The 18,152-nt window shown below is 39.1% G+C and overlaps 1 protein-coding gene across 1 annotated transcript; it reads right to left on the reverse strand.

Annotated features, from left to right (window-relative positions):
• Positions 1 to 34: 34 nt before the first annotated feature.
• On the reverse strand, positions 35 to 1,698 carry LOC133889564 (aluminum-activated malate transporter 10-like). Its single transcript, XM_062330038.1, has 3 exons — positions 1,344 to 1,698; positions 1,076 to 1,216; positions 35 to 927 (listed from the first exon to the last, which is right to left on the reverse strand). Exons 1-3 carry the CDS (start codon positions 1,696 to 1,698, stop codon positions 35 to 37), a joined length of 1,389 nt encoding a protein of 462 aa, XP_062186022.1.
• Positions 1,699 to 18,152: the final 16,454 nt, after the last annotated feature.

Here is an 18,152-nt window from a genome sequence, read left to right on the forward strand (position 1 = left end):
CATTCATCGTCCGACTCCTTCGAGTCCGGGTCGATCACGGGTTGCACACCTTAGTCCCGGACTCTGCAGGCTTTTCGTCATCTGCTGCCTTGAAGGCCGCGAGGCTTGCCAGCGTGTCGACGGCGTCCACGACGCCCTCGACCCTCGTGGACACGTTTATCAGCAGCGAGGTGACCGTGAACAGCTGCGCCGCGTCCATCAGCAGATTGGCCGGAAGCGCCCTCAGGTTGGCCTGGACCTCCTGCACGGCGGTCTTCGTCTCCGCCACGGCTAAGTCCAGGCTCCGCGACGTCGTCATTGTGCTGACGGAGCTCGACGCCTCCCTGAGCACCCTCGCGCACTGCGCCGCCACCCTCGTGCACGCGTCGGCGAGGTGCCGCTTGGCGTGCGCGGGCGCCTGGGTCTCGGCCGAGCGGATGCAGCCGCTCAGGGCCTCCACGCAGTAGGCGCAATGGCGCATGGCCGCGCCGACGTTCCTGTACTGGCCGTACGGGTGGCGGAAGCCGAACTTGCCGTGCGCGGGCTCCCACCGCGCTAGGTTGCCTTGCGCATCCTCGGACGCCTTGGAGTTGAGCACGCACTTGTACCCGTCCGCCTTGGCGGACGGCTGCCTGTTGTTCACCTCCGCGGCGGCGAAGTAGTCCTCGACGCAGGCCTCCACGGCGCCAGCGAGCTTCTCCATGTTGTGCACGGTGGCGCGGTGCAGCTCCTGCCCGGCCCACACGGGGCAGATGAGCACGCAGACGGCGAGGCAGATGAAGATGCCGATGGAGACGGTCGATATCCGCTGTTGCGCCATCGCCAGCAGCGCGCCCACGCGGTAACCCGACACCGCCACTAGGCTGTAGGTCAGGATGAAAATGGTCACGCCGTAGTCGAACCGCGCCTTCACCGTCGGGATGAACCGCGAGAACGTCGCCATCGCAGCTGCACGTACGCAGAGCAAGTTTCGCCGTGTTATATATACGTGCATGGTTTCCGGCTACTTAATTAGTTGCGCCACACGTAAACGAAAATAGTACACTGCTACTACTATGCATGTTTATACTTTACACATGCTTTGGTACGTACGTACCAAGCAGAAAAACTGAGCCGCTGCAAATGAACGGCTCGAACTTGTCTCCAGACTTGCTGGCTATCCAGTGCACGCCAAGCGCGACCACACCGGCGCTGGCCGTCGCGAAGGCTCGGTTGAACCCCTTGTACACACAGCCACCTGCACACACACCCAAGCATGTAGCCATTACGTCAGGACCAGTTGACCATGTACTTGAGTGCATGTGGCATACTTGACAAACACTACGTGCATCGGTGCATGACAAGGGATGCAACGTGTAACTCACCAACGGTGTACTCGAAGACGACGACGACCGTCAGGACGGCCCACATGGCCGCGCCGCCGACGCCGTCGTAAAGGGGCCTGGTGTAGTAGAACACGGAGACCAGCACGAGGGCGAGGCCCACCTTGAGGCCGTGCACCGCCCTCCTGGGGTCGTCGGCACCGATCTTCCAGACCCTCCTCGCGAAACCAAGCACCTTGTCCCTGAACGTGAGCACGCAAGAAACCAGCCACGCCCACGCCCTTGCAGCCCGGCCGGCTTCGTGCTCCCCCATCGCCGACGCGCCCTCCGGCACCGTCACCCGCCACTCCGGGGCACTACGGCCGTTCTGCGCGCCCTTTGCCGCGGCCATCTCCATAGATGCCCTGCGCTGCTGTTTTCCTTATCCGCTTATCGTCACTCCTGGCGTACGTGCGAGCGCAGAGTGTAGTAGACGACTGAGAGGCTGGAGAGGGATGAGGGATCAGCTGGCCTTCCAAGAAGGGAACGCGAGGAGGGTAGGTAGCAGCAGGCTGCTGCTGACGCTCTTGCTAGTCTTGGGATGTGAATCTGGACATGTCCTCTATATATAGTGAGAAATAGGAGAGATAAGGCACAAAGAATTAGTACTAGTTTGTGGTGTTAGGAAGCAAATTTTATATGAATATGTTTAGAAAGGCTCTCATGAGACCTCGTCTATATCATTTATTCTGCGATCCAATAATTTAACTGAAGAGTAGAGAAAATGAGTATATACATATCAATCATAGGAGAGAGTATCTTTTATAGAACCAAGTGCTATAAATTTGCTTCGGTGGTGCTGGGCCTTGATGTTAGGAAATGACCGACCTTGCGCACAATAAAGCATCATGTCATGCATGCCTGGAAATTTTGAAGCTTCCAATCTTCCATGCATCATGCATGTACCGTGTACGTATGGTCTTGTGAAATCAAACAGGTGTATATGGGCGCACAGAAGGAAAATGGACGTATGTTCTTTATTTTGCTTTTTATGTACAAGAAATAAAATGCAAGGGATTCTGTGCACAGAAGGACAATGGACGGACGTGTAGGAGCACCTTGAGAAAGTCTACCACAAAGTTAGTGGAGAACTAGCGTGAAATATTATCTCACTAGAGTAGCGAATGAATTTCTTCTCGAATCATAATTTGTTTCTGACTTTCTAATAGTCCAACAAATTAAACAGCAACCAGACATATCGCGTTGAAGCTTTTATCAGCATTCACAAAAGAATCGACCAAGCATAATATTGATTTAGTTCTATAAAGTAAATATGATTGTAACTCACGGGTAAAATAACTGTAGTTCTATATGAAATAATTATAACCAAGTCCGAACGCGGGATGCCCATGACCCGGCCCCTCTAAGTCTGGAATGCTACAGTTGCACGCATGCTTACGTATGTATATGAGCGATGGAAAACGTGTCGTCAAATTCGTCAACTCGCGTCCTGGCAAAGATCTGATACAGACTACGCACGTAGGATACACAACATCTGGAATTTTTGTGTGTAGTCCTTGTGCTTGCAAACTTCACGATACGGAACGGGACGCCATATCACATGTACATTTAATTATCGAGAAGACTGCTTAAATGCTAAAAGTTAATTTGAGGGTAACATTATATATATATTCAGTGTGTGCGGTACTGATCGATCTGGTTAACTGCAACTTATCGATCCACTTCAGTTTTTTATACAACGTTCATGCAAGTGTGGATGCAAATCAGGAGCAGCACATGAGCGAGTGACACGTAGGATTCTTGAAGCCAACAGCGCACTGACACGTCGGATTAGAGACCGAGGGTAAGATCGACTGGTCCCACATGCACGTACTCGATTTGTATGGCGCAGGCATGCATAGTGGGCTATATCCATCGTCCTGATCCTGAGTGTCCGTTAATCCAGTATTGATTAGGTCATAGCACCTTAGCATGGCTATGGCATTCAACCATGCATTCTCATATATGGAGTTCACTCACATAGTCACATTTCACTATGTCAGTCCGCAATGGAGACCACTTGCTTGTCCTGTGAATTCCTCTATCAGTACAGGCGTGGGTCATTGCTCTATCCCTGAATGGGCCAGCAGGCGGACAAAAAGGATTTGGTTAGGTTCCGGATTTTCTGACATAAAATAAAAGGCAGATAAATGGATCGAAGATAATATATATTTATATTGGTGGTATACAGTTACGCCTTTCGTGAAGATAGGATTTGCGGAGAAACGACCTAATTGAGCAAGATCGGTCACCTGTGATGAACACTACCCAAGCTCCGTTTGACATCGTCGAGTGGCTTTAATGGATCGAAGAACTTAATTATTTTCTTTTTCTACTTTTGGATATAATAGTTGCATTAATCGGTCTGATCGTAATAGCAAATTAATTAATTCTCACTGATAATTGTAAGTAGTTCCATATAACTACCTATATTCAACTGCACAAATGCAGTGAATTGCTAGGGGTGGGAAATAGATAGCAAGTATTCGAATTATCCGATGTTCGTATCTGTCAAAACACGAATATATATATTCGTATCCGTATCCGTTTCTAAAATGGATGTATGTGAATTGGTTTTCGAGAATCCGATTCAAATGTGGATATCCGAATTGCTTTAAATTCGGATGTGAAAATGTATAATATCTATATCCGCCAATCATGGAACGAAAATTTGCTAATATTTTAAAATTTCAGAGGTGAAAAAAATTTATATATTCCAGCCAATCAAATTAGAACTAATTTCAATCAAATTTGAACTAATTTCAATCAAATTTGAACAAAATTCAATCAAATTTGATCAAACATTTAAATTCTAGACATGAATTTAAAATTAAATTTCTAAAATTTCGGTAATTCCAATAATTACAAATGTAAACGAATTTTTTGTGCATCAAAATAAAAATTCTTGTAATTAAATATGTAGGATATTTGCTTACAACCTGATCGAGTAGATATTCGAAAGCGGATTTGGATTCAAATTATCTGATTCGTATTCGCATTCGAGAATATTTGTATTTGTATTTGTATTTATATTCATATTAAAATATAAATAACAATATGGAAAATAGATTATCCAATCTGTATCCGATCTATTTCATATTAATTGCAAGCTAACTCTCAAAACCCCGCGAGAAAATACACCAATTGGTCTAGCCACCATTTCTGGCGCAGCCCCCTCCTCTTGTCCATGCATGCATGCAACTCATGTCAGCCGCATGATTTGCATCTAACGGATAAAAAATCATATCAGACATGCATGTCCGCTTTCGTGATGATGTCAATATACTAGTGCTTGTTTTGGCTCCTTTGATCGACTATAATTTTTTCATCAAGTATTCATTTTGAGTTATGTTTGCGCAATTATGTTCTATTTAACGAGCTTTGCAAAACAAGATCCTGATTGTACATGTTTTGGATGCATATATATATTTGCTAATAACTTATATATAAAGTTATTACCAACTTTAGTTAAGTAGCAACTTCGTGAGAAAATAGGTAGCAACTTAAGAAAAAAATTAGGTAACAACTTCGATGGGAAGTTAGAGTAACAGCTTTGCAAAACATGGTAGCAAATTCAGTGAAGAAGTTATGTAGCAACTTCAGTGAAAAGTTAAGTAGCAACTTCATCGAAATATTGTATAGCAACTTCAGAAAATATTGGTAACAGATCATGTAGAGATTGTGTAATATACCCAAAATTACTATGATTTAGAAGCCTATTAATTATTTCACATACTTGGCTAGACTTGGATTTGATAACAACTTCCAAATTTGGTGAATGTCTTGTAGCAACTTATGTAGATTGCGCAGCAACTTATGTAACAATTTCGAATTATGATCTACAGTAGCAACTTATGTGGATATAGTATAGCAACTTCATCTAATGTTTGGTAGCAACATCAACGATTTATTTAGTAGCAACTTATGTTAAGAATTCATTGGTAATTTTACACGTAAGTTGCTATTACATATAAAATGTACTTGAAACATATGCAATATGGATATAATTATATTAAACTTGTTGTAACAAACACACATTGCAAATAAAATCGAAAACGGGTATCAAATAAGAGAGTAAGACTCATTTAAAGGGGATAATTAAACGAACTAGTACAACAAAGCATTTGTTTAAAGTCATCCGCTCCATATCCACCCCCCCCCCCCCAAAAAAAGCATCTGCTCCATCTCTAGCCCGTATGCGCGCCCACACCTGCCCACTGTATGATGCACGGCTCATGTTACGAGCGGACCAACTACCAGCGAGCCAATGATTTTTTACAATAATATTATTTTATTAAAAATTAAAAAATAATAGCTAAAATCAGATATTTGTATAAATAGATACCACAATAACGGTACTCCTAGTATTGACATTGTAGTGAAAATGATCTATTACATTATGATTATGATTTTGATTATTAATGGTAACATAGTAATTTGGACTAACATGTTTGTCAAGTATATGTTTTATTTGATCTCATAGATGTAATACATAAAGAAGTCACCATAGTCGGAACAAAGATTGATTGAATTGGAGAAGTCCTATAAGAATTCCTCTCACAGGATGGTCCGGTGCTGTGTGTTGAACTCACCGGAGCATTTCTGACAAAAGAGGAGATAATGCTGAAGACCTCATTGGATGGTCCGGTGTCAAATAAGCAGAAGCAGTGTAGCATTGTTGACAAAAGAATGCAGATGGCTTCACCGGATGGTCCGATGATCACTGAAGAATCACGTCAGACTAATTCTATATAGAAGAATCCAAACACAGAAGAATAAAGATTGACTAACCAGAAGGACCAGCGCATGTGTTGTACACACCAGATAGTTCGCACCGGAGTATTTCCTACAAAAGCGTTTCAAAGAGTTGAAGATCGAAGAATACCTCACCGGATGTTCTGGTGATATGTGTTGTGTACACTGGAGGCTTACACAGGAGCAATTTTTACAGAGAGTGTTGCAGGTGTTGAAGATCGGAGAACAACAAATCGGAAGGTCCGACGATGGGAAGTGTGTACACCAGAGGATTACATCAGAGTATTTTGTGTAGAGAAGAATGAAGTGGCTTGGTTGGCTCAAGATAACTCACCGGATAGTCCGGTGATGGTTTGAATGTTACATCGAATAGTCCGGTGTTTAGGATAACTTTGAGTGGGAGTCTCACAACTAGTTTTTGAAGATGTACTCATCAGATGATCTGGTGTTAGTACTACTGTTCTCACTGAATCATCCGATGTTAACAGCTTTTTCGAGCTATTGGGAAAACATCTAGTTGGCGGGTTTTAGGCTATAAATACACATCAACTCAGTTATTTGAAGGTGTGGCATGTTTCTAGAGTCCAGAGAAACACAGAGATACTCGAGAAGACATCCAAGCCACCAAAGTGCTTAATGTGATCATCCAAGGTAATTAAACACATGTTTAGTGTGTGATTAGTACTTATAGACCTAGAGAGAGTGTTGTTAGGTGATTGCTGCCTAGAGAATAGATCAATGAGTGATCCTAGCTTGAACTGGATGGTACGTTGGCACTTTGGAGTCTTGCTGACTTACCGGCAAATTGAGTCAGAGTCTCAAGCTTGTTGACCCTCTGAATTGGTGTGGAGCGGCAGCAAGACACGCGTATAGGGACGTGGAGACCGTTGCCTTGGTGGCTCAAGCTCCGAAGTGATCACTACGACAAGCGATTAGAAGGGAGACTAATGGTGCGACTTTGCCTTGGTGACTCATCTAGCTTAATGGTTTGCCTTGATGGCTTGGTGGCTCAAGAGTCGTGACCAGGTGCCGACCGAGAGCATATCCTTAGTGGAGCTCCAACGTGGATTAGGGGTGGTATTTATGTCATTAATACCATGGACTTGTAAAGAATTAATAGTGATTTAATGAAGCCTCAACCTAATTAATTAATCTTAGAAATTTAACTAACTATTTAATGTCTGGGGATATTTTTAACAGGTAGAGAAGGTTATTATGAAGCCAAAAAAATTAGTTTCATAATTTTTGTTGCTTGTATGAATTAGCTATGAATTTTACAAGCCATCAACACAAAGGAGAAAGTCTGACGAACAGCAAATCCAGATTATTCGGATTGGACCGGACACTCCGGGTTCCGGAGTCTCTGGGTGACCCTTCGGACGGGGTCCTCTGTCATCTTCGGCTGGGACCGCCTGGATACTTCGGGTTGATCCAGATACTCCAAGTACCAGAGTCTCCGGGTGACCCTCCGGGAGGGGAACAATGAGCTAAAAGAGGAGATCAACAAATTAATGAAGAAACTAGAAAGATGCTATAATTAAAGGACCGTTCTTGGTAATATTTTGAATTACCAAAGAACCATACATAATAAGAGTGGACTTGATTTCCATACCAAGAAAAAGGAGAACAATCAAATAAGGCACAATAAAAGACAACAAAAGAAATATCAAGATACAGAGAGGTTGAGCAAGAAGAAAGAAAAGAAATGTCTCGCTCACATCTTGTGCTTTAATTGAAAGAAAATGAGACACTTTGCCTCAAGTTGTCCTTGCAAGCTTGATGAGAAGTCAGAGATATTAAAGAGGCAAATTGGCAAGAAGGAAAGCAATGTGACAAGAAGCAAAAATATGACTTGTTATAATTGCTGAGAGAAATGACATATTGGTAAAAATGACCTAAATGGTAACACTCCTAAGCCTATTTTTTTCAATGGTCATTATTTGCATAGGAAGACTAGAAATGATACCATAATTGCTAAGGTTGTTAATTTATATAAAATTCATGCAAATATCATTTGGGTGCTAAATCTCTTATGACTAACATTAAGGATCCAATATGGTTTGCGTACCATAAAATGCTTGAATTATTTAATAGGTACTTGAAGAGTCATTAGAGACTTTACTCATTTATGAAGAAGAATTTTCACTCCTTATGCCAAAATGAGTCAACTATGAGGATGAATTTTCTATATTATGGACCAATGTCATTTAGTAACAAATACTTATATTGAAATATCTAGTCTCTAGCATTGAGTAGTGTACACTGTTTAGTTGTGCATAATATTATTGTTTGTTGTTTTATTATGTATCATGCTATGATTTAACTTTTGAAGCATATTTGTTTCGACTCAAAACACTCAAATATTTTGCTAGCTGAATCTCATAGTTCTTGATCCAATCTTAATGTGAATCTTAAGATTAAATATGTTTCTTTAATTGATAAATTAGATGTTATGCCTATAGTGAATTTAGATATGTCATGTCCTAATTTCCTTCTATATCTAAAAACAAATCCATTATTTTTTCTATTGATGATGCATGTGCCTCTAACTCTATTTCTTATATAGCATCTTTAGAAGAAAAAATGTTGAGCTTTGAGCTCAACTTGATAAGCTAACTAACAAGTATGTGAAACTATAAAAAATAAATTAATGAGCTTTCGTGCACTCATAAAAGTCTTGTAGCTTCTCATACCGATCTAGAAATAGATTATGAGGTACTTTTCACTATGGTAAACTCATATAAATCTCGTATGGACAATAGCACACTTTCTTTGCACAATGTAGATTTAACATGTGCTAGTTCTAGCAATTTAATGCGAAATTCATATTCAATGATGAATTACCTATTATTCCTTGTTACTCTAACAAAAACGTATCATCTAGTTCTACTTGTGAAATTGACCTCATAGAGAAAATTAAGGAGCTCAAAGATAATATCAAGAACATATGTGATAAGATGTCAATCAAATGATCATCAAGGCAACAAGCCTTAAGTGAAGAGGTTTGGCGGCAAAATATGTTATACATGCCAAAAAAAAAAAGGGAAATTTATCCTCATCATGCCCTTAAGGTGGAAAGAAGGGTATTGGACACTTGGCAATATTATTTGAAGATGAAGAATTCATCAAAGTATTAAAAGTGCCAAGTTATGTGAAAAACACTTATCATCTATTCAATGTCAATCTATGGATAACACTCTATCACAATTTTTTTTTGAGATGACTATTTTTAAAATTCATATTTTTGTGATAGATACATAGTCAAATATGATTTTTGGAATTTTTCACATACAGAAACTTCCGATTGAAAAATTGAAATATCTGATGGTCCAAAAAGCCATTGAAGATTCCTAGCCCTTTGCATGTGTAGGTTTTGTATCTATGCATGAATAAAAGTTTATGCCTTTTGCTTATCTAGCATTGCATCATGATTTACATGCTCATATTTCTATATGCTATTTTCATGATCATACCAAGTTGATTCAAATTTTTAATTGATACACTACATCTATGGTTATGTTTGATTCAAGTTGATAATGGACTTGTCTAAATCTTTCCATTATAATTGTTTTAAAATCCAAATCTTTTTTCAAGTTCTCTCCAAATATTTTTGAAATTTTTGCTTTCAATGGTTTGACCTCTATGATATCGGTCCGACTGCCAGAGTTATACAGAGAGGTTTCTGAGTCCTCTGCTTCCAGCAGTCGAACCGCGCCTTTCCCCATCTGACTGCGCCTTTTCCCAGTCTGGCCGTCATAGCATCATTTGATATTACTTGTATTTATTTGAATTATATTTGTCTCTTTCGAGAAATTAATGAATTATCATATAATACATGAGTATTACACTTTGGCATATTACTTACTCATAAATTGTGAATAATTGATGAATACCACTGAGAATTGATATTATTATTTATCTAGTATCTTTGTGGTATGTCAAGCTCATTTAAGACTCAATATCCTAATATATTCATTAATTGATAATTATATAGTTCTAATTGAAACTTGAGATCTTTATTATGTTTTATGCTTATCCTTTTATCTCGGGATTTTAATTGTAATCTTTTTCTTATTCAGATTAAATCAACTAATAGATTTATGAAAAATTACTTACGTTGGTTGATCTTGTGAAGAATGTGACTTGTAGCATGGTGCTTAATTCTAAAATTTCATTATATCTTTCATTGAAATAAAGTTAATCTATGTAATTTTGTAATTTTCATTTTCAAGATATCTCGATATACCATTTTATTTACTTATAATAGGTAATTATAAAAGTGGTAATATTTGTTGATCATCTTTCTTTCAACCTCGTGCTTCTAATTATTGATTTCGTTTGTGAAACTTGTTTATAGAAGCTAAGATTTTGCTATCTTACCGCTTATATCATTTTCAATATATTTGGTTAAGATAAGTTTTTGAGCATGAATGTAATTCTTTCATAATATTATATGCTCAATCTTATTGCTTAGTTTATGTGTTAAACTTTGTGAATGATCATTTATTGATTTTGTTTCTTAAATATATTTTGGACAACCTTTTATGATTTATATGTTATTTTACCTAAATTATATCTTTATTATATCTTTAAAGTGATGAGCATGGTTATTTAAATTTAATATTATAGCATATTTGTCTTATTTGATTCAACATATAGATTAAAAACTCGTAATGACTAAAAGGTGCATAGAGTTTTCATTGGCTTCAATCAGTATCTATTTCATATTCATATGCACCGTTTATAGGAGAGTTTGCTCTATGTGTTGAGATTTTTGCTAACCTCTTCGGACCAAATGAGTTTGGAAATCAGATTGTACTTAAATAAATTTTAGGTACAACGGAGATACAATGGATGCTTGGCTAATTCATTGACAAGGTCTTTTCAAAATAAAGATCATTTTAATTGGAAAACATAAAGAATATATTTTTCTTTCAATTGGTTTTCATGAAGATCTTCTCCTTCAATTTCTACTTCAATTGAAATCTTGAAGAAGGATTGTGTTAAAGTAAAACCAAGCAAGGATGAGCAATAATCTCTACAACAATCCAATAGTTTTAGGTAATATGTTCTTAATTTATGTATTTAATATCAAAGATTCAGCCTTGTGTAGGTTACATCATAGCATGCAAATTCTTGATAAAAACACTTTTCTCTTGCAAGTGTCTAAAAAATTCTTTATTATAAATATGAGCAATTTGAAGTAGCATATTTTTTGTGAGATGTCTATAATCATGTTTATGATTCATCCAATCTTAAATATGCAAAAGAATTCATATAAAATGCTTTAGTTGCTCTTATATACAATATTGATGAAGATTGCAAAATTTATCCTTTTGCTTGAAGTTTATTGGCTTTTGTTAGAAACATCTCAACTTCTGCTTTTTAAGTTGGATTGTGTTGAACTCTTTTATCTTGTTCTTTTTGAATGGCTCTATCAAACATTTAAGCCTATAAGATGTTCACACTTGTGATAAATGAAATCTCATTATAATGTCAATAATTTTGCTATATTCAATTTGAGCGTAATTCATTGCACTTGTGTTTTGGATATTGATTTGGGCTCATGCTTGACTTGCTTTCAATTGGCATCTCATAAAATTGCTATGTCTTGAATTTTCAATTGGCATCTCTTTACACCCCTTGAGTCTATTGAATAGTGCGATCTCTTTAAATAATTCGTAATTGGATAAGTGTATTTGATTTTACTCAATCTATGAGAAATACATATTTTTTAGGGAACTCATACTATAAGTGGTGGTGTATTACTTTTGATGATTCATTCATGGGATATGGCTAATGAGCTTTAGGGAGAATTTTTTTAGCAAGTTCTTTCTATTTGGTAAGTTCTTTAAAGATCTTACATTTTAGCATTGATGTTAATCGGAAGAAAAAATTGTAGATGTTATATTTGCAAGAGGGTTTCGCTTTGCATTGCATATTCACTTTTGATATATACATTGTCATGCTTGCTCATATATATAAATAAAACTCCGTCCAAAATTTGAGATAAACAATATGTGTAATGATATTCTATATTCATTCACATATACATAGATTATAGGGGAGATTGCTATATACATATATTTAATTCTATTAACATCAAAATCTTAATGGTGTTTGATGCTAGTAAGTGGGTTTTGATAATCTCAAACAACTTAGTGTTGTTTGATGTTACCAAAATATGATCTTAATATACATTATATCTTCGGATTAGATGCATACTTAACAGTTAAAGGTTTAAACCTATCTCAACGTGGATTAGAGGAGACCGATAAGTCTCCGAGACCACAGTAAAGAATCCGATATTTCCTTTGTGGTTTGTCTACTTAACCTTATTTACTTTTAGTAATTTACATTTATAGAATTATAATTGCTTATCTATCACCCTAGTTTGCAAATCTTAACATAGATATAGAATTGACTACTTCTATTGAGACATAGATTTTGAGGATTTTATATGTGTTGTAACATATTATTTGTAATTACACATCTTTATCGATTATATCTTGCTTACAATTTAGACCCGCATATTCATCTCCCTCTAGTCGGTCTTCTTGATCCTACACAAGGATACTTTCGCATAGATTCCATGTGAAGGCTAAAAAAGTTGTGACATTGATGCTTGATAGAGATTACTTTTGAAAATTGTTGCTTAGTGTGGTTATTTTATTCTATAAAAATTTAGTAAGGAGTTATTATTGCATTTGCATGGAAGACAAAAAATCCTATGAAAGAATTGGATTTAGAAAAGACGTATAAAATGATAAATCTCAACCATTTTATTAATGAAAGTAAGTTGCATAACATATAACGCTCATCGTAAACATTCGTTGGTTGTTTGTGGCTCGTAAACATGCACCGAGTCGTACCCTATTCTTACACAATCTACGATAAGTTACAATAGCATGTAGTACCCATCGCTAAATAAAACATGTCTTATGGAAAGAAAGATTGCCAGGTGCAAGAAAACATCTACTGGGTTGGTGAAAAAAATAAAAGCTTCTTATCCAGATATTCCCCATAGATAGCAAATTAAATTGTACATCTACATGATATTACATCCAACATAGATAAAAATTATTTCTACATACCTATAAAACTAATAAATATTTATACATACATCTAAATTTGTCCCACTACTTAGGTATCCTAATATAAAATATTTCTACATAAATCTAAAACTAACAAATATTTCTACATATATCTAAATTTGTTCCCCTGCTCATTGATCCTAACATAAATCTACAAATATCTATAACTAAAAAATATTTCTACATAAATCTAAAACTAACAAATATCTAATTAAAATTATGTAACCTAAATAAATAACAAAAATAACAAAACATCCCAAAAAATTTACCTTCTCATTCTTTCTCTTCCTCCACCATCCTCCTCCCCCATTCCTTCTCCTTTCTCTTCCTCCTCCTGCTCCCACCTTCCTCTCCCTCCTCTTGCACCCTCCTTCTCCTTCCTCTCCTTCTCCCTTCTTCTTTCTTCTCTTCTTACTTCTCTTCTTCTTCTTCTCTTTCAACTGACACCACTGTTACGGCCGAATGCGCAGGAGGGCAAGCACGAGATCGGCAGCGAAGTAAAGTGAGGCGCGAACGGGCGAACAGTGCGAAGACTAGTTTTCACACGCCTATCCCAGGAAAACTAGTTTTCACATTTTGGTTCCGCGACAAATTTCATATTTTCACGCTCTCAAGACACAAAAATATTTTCGCAGTTTCAACCCGTGAAAATTAAATTTTCGTTAAACCAATCTGCAAAAATATATATTTTCAGTACTCCAACTCGCCAAAATTGATTTTGCGAAACCATCTTGCGATAGTAAGTAATCTTATAATTTTTCGAATTTGTGCCATATTTTTGAAATTCCCGTAAAAATAATACTAAAAAATTCCTTTAAAAAAATCCACCTTTTAGGCTCGTAGATCGATCGGCTTAGTTCGGTAAGCGCACAAGCTCCAAATAATTGATGTCGCTATATATACCAATCTAGAGAAAAGAATACCTACTAATCTTTTAGGTTAGTCTCACTAAAACCTCTAGTCTCACTAAAACCTCTTGTCTTATGCCCCCTAATCTACAGCTAAACCACGAATACCGACAGCCCGCTGACTTGAGACGTGTCATCACATGGTGAACGGAATCATGCCTACGTGGAGACACACAAGTCGCGACGCATTGACAAGTCATGCGCCACGTAATGCGCTCCTAGCGTTGGCCCGTACGTATATATAGCGAAACAGTTGAAACGAATAGATCTTTCGCAAACGGAAACTTGAGTGCCAAAAAGTTTCAACTTTCCTCAATTTGATTATGTCATGTTGGGTAAGCGCACAAACTTTAATTTAGCACCAGCCCAGTCACATGTCTACTCTCGAGGCTGCTTATCTTGTGGAGTCATGGCTTTCTAGCTAAAGAAAGTTTAGGTATTCAACTGGTAAATGGGTGTCTTACGTGCGGCAGCTTGTACGATGAATATGAAAATTCCACTATACATGCCGACGCATGGTTATCAGACTATTTATTTAGATTAAGATTTGTGTTGAATGAGTATGTAAATTAAATTGTAAAATAGGTAAGAGAATCAATGGATACATAAGTATCAAGTGAGAGGATGGATAATCGAGATAGATCGTGCGTATTTCTCCTGATACAGTGCTTGACTAGTACTTTTTAGAATATGTGGTGTTTGTATTGAGTTATATGCACCGATCAATTCACCAAAAATCTAATCTGATGAGAAAAGATAAGCAATTCATTTCTACTTTAACACTAGCCCTCACGTAAAAACCTACTTGAACTCAAGACCTCTAGCCCTAATACTATATTAAACTATATGCACCGACTAACTCACTCACTCAAAAGCCTAAGCTAACATGAAAAAATAGACAATTTCCTTATAATTCAACAGATTGAACTAATATCTCCATACCTCTTGTACAGTTGTACTTGAGATCTTCAGTGGCTACATACATATTCTATGCCTGCGTAAGAGTCTGTATGGATATAAAGTATTTTTAAAGTTTCTAGGTAATACCATGCATGGTTTCTTGTGGTATTAAAAACACTGAGTGTTCAGATACAATACAAACTTTGATTTTAAAAACCAAAGTATGTCCAATACCATGATATTTTTAGAATATTTAAAAATCCACTCTTGGCCTCTTTTTCTTGAAACTGAGCTTTGGTTCGCACGCTCGCATACTGCTTCACATTATACCTGTAGTTAAGAAACTCTTACTCATGTATTATCCAGTGCATTCACGTGTACCAATAGATTCATATTTCACATGCCACGTTGTTAACCTATAAGTTAATAAAGTGGAACATGACCTGGCTCATACAAAATTTGCTTGTTTACACGTAAATGGATATACATCGGTTATGTAATGTTACGTTCAAAAGCTAATAAAAATAGACATAATGTTGTATTATGTATCTGTATAGCATGTTTAGTTTTTCATTATAATAACAAGTTAACCTAATAGCTATTTTCTTGAAACAAAATATTTTACCTAATACTACAGATACCAAACACTTCATGATTTTTCTAAAACTGTAATATATTTTTGTATTCACAAACTGTGGTATTTCATCTCGCATATTTAAATATCTATAGTTTTTAGAAACTAGGGTTTCTAGATACTGTAACATCCAAGCAGGCCCTAAACATTCTTCTCAGTCTGCGCATGGATGGCGTCGTTTCAGACGTCCAGAAACGAATGGTGACTGAAGTCGTAGTGGCACTTCTCTTCCCTGTTCTTGGTTTTCTCTTGCCGCCGGTGAAGGCCTCCCCTGCTGCCTTATTTGAAACCATCAGAGAACGTAACTCCAGATGTTGAGCGTCCTGGATTAGTTATGTCGGAAGAATTTGTCATATATATTGCCCGTAACTACGTACCATCTGGCCGGAGTTAGCGAGACAGGAGCCTCCTCTATTCTTGGCTCTGCGTTCGCCACGAAAAACCACCATGAGTATGTCATTCTAGAATTAGGTCATCACCCGGCTGAACGATCTTTACTAAGTTTGTTAAAGATGTAGCGGACTTGTCCGTCACCTTTGCGCGTAAAACGAAGTGACCCGAATTTCCCACCGATGGTTGGGGGTGTAGCACTGCTGTAGTGTAACCTGCGCGGACAAGTTAGGGATCCAGCGCCGATCGATCGGTGAGTTGAAAGCCGAGTTGCCTATCAGGTAAGAGACGGCAGTGGACGAGTTGCTGCGCATCGGTGCGCGCTCTTGTGCGCGCAGGTCGCCCTCCAGGCCTCCACCGGGCACCTAGGACGGATGGGCTGTGCAACGCGCGGTCGCGGATGGGCTTCGCGCTGTGTTGGGGAGGGGGCGCCGGCTCAATCGGGTCTTCGTTTTGGTAGTCGCACAAACACTCCATGGGCCGGCTGCTGCCGTGCGCATTCACACTGTGTTTGGTTTGGATGAGGTTTTCGGTTTTTGTTTGAAAAGTTGGTTTTTATTTTTAATTGATAACTTTTTGCTATTAGTTTTTTAATTAAATTGTTAGCTTCTCAGCATGCTAAAAATTAGAAAATCCCTTTTCAACCAACTTATCAGCTTTTAGTTCATTTCATCAAAAATCAGTTTTTCAGCTTTTAAAAAATAGTTTATCAGCAACCTATTTTTTATTGAATTTCTGGCTTCTAAGAAACAGTAAAACCCAACCAAACAGGAGCTTAGGTTGCCGTGACGTACGGATCGAGGAATCCACGCCAAAACAACCGCAAGAAAACATACTAGGCGACCTCTGTGACTCTGTCAGCGCGCAGCCTTACTGTCGGCCGTTCAGTCTGCGAGATCGAATGCACGGCCTGCTTGTTCAGTAGTTCGTCGGTTTCGCGAGATCACGAGGATTCAACACAAGCGCATGCATACAAGCACGCGCGTGATGCATGGACACTGGACGCGTCTTCAGTCTTCACTGTGCATGACACCATCTATATATACCCGTCCTCCTGTATTGATCCCTACCTACGGAGACTGCCAGTTCAATCGATCGATGAATCGATCTGTACGTGGTCCCATCCCAAACCGACCTTCCTCCAAATGCTAGCGTCCACCGATCCACCGGTCGGAATCAGCTCGATCCCTGTCATCGGTCTTTCACCCCCGGCCCGGCCGTATCGTTATGCAGCGACGGCGATCGAGCCGACATGTTTGAACAATTGAACGTGCGTCGTGCATGCACCACACTAGCTGTGACCACGCGCGACGTGATCAGCACGGCATGGGGACATGCACTAGTTGCTACGACCCCGGCCGCGCTTCTGTGCGTGTGCCTGCAACTGCAAGGAGCCGGCGATACATGTTGCAGCACAGAGCTGGCGATCTTGATCGGCGACAGCCACAAGCCCTGTTGCCATCAGTGATAGTCGTCCGAATGGATCGAGCGATCACCGGTTCACCATATGCAAAGCGGTGGACACAACCGGGTGATTCTGGGTCGGCGCCGTGTTCCTGCTGTATATATCTAGCTGCATAATCAGTGTGATGTCACGATTCCATCACGCTTGACGAATTGGTACCGTGAATGCGATCTTAGTTGCGAAAGTGAAATAATCTGGTGTGATCATCTAAGACTAAGATCGGATTGGTTAGGTACCGCTACGATTAACGATTAGAATACCAGCTAGTGATTAACATGTGTTCTTCATCGGAGGGATATGATGGACGCATCCATGTATTATATTGGATGTGTATGCAAGTGGACAGTGCATATATATTCAGTGCCACGCTGCTACACAAAAGTAATCAAGGACTTTCTAGGTGGCAGCCATAGAGGGCAAGCACTGCAAGCAGCTAGCGCGCTCGATTGCCAAGGGTGTGCCCTGGAAGTGCAGTTTTCTTTTACCATCTGTCAGCCGCAAAATCGTCGCTCTTCTCTTCTTTCAGTACCGACCAACGTACACATGGAGTACTCATGGTGAGATACGATTGTTCGACAGGGAGGGAGGGAATGAACGAAAAAGGTCAAGCGGCGAAAAGAGTTTTAGTTGTGATTGGGACATTGACCTTGCCTGGGAATACTGTAA

Source organism: Phragmites australis, chromosome 13 (genome assembly GCF_958298935.1).
Source record: "Phragmites australis chromosome 13, lpPhrAust1.1, whole genome shotgun sequence".
Classification (NCBI taxonomy): domain Eukaryota; kingdom Viridiplantae; phylum Streptophyta; class Magnoliopsida; order Poales; family Poaceae; genus Phragmites; species Phragmites australis.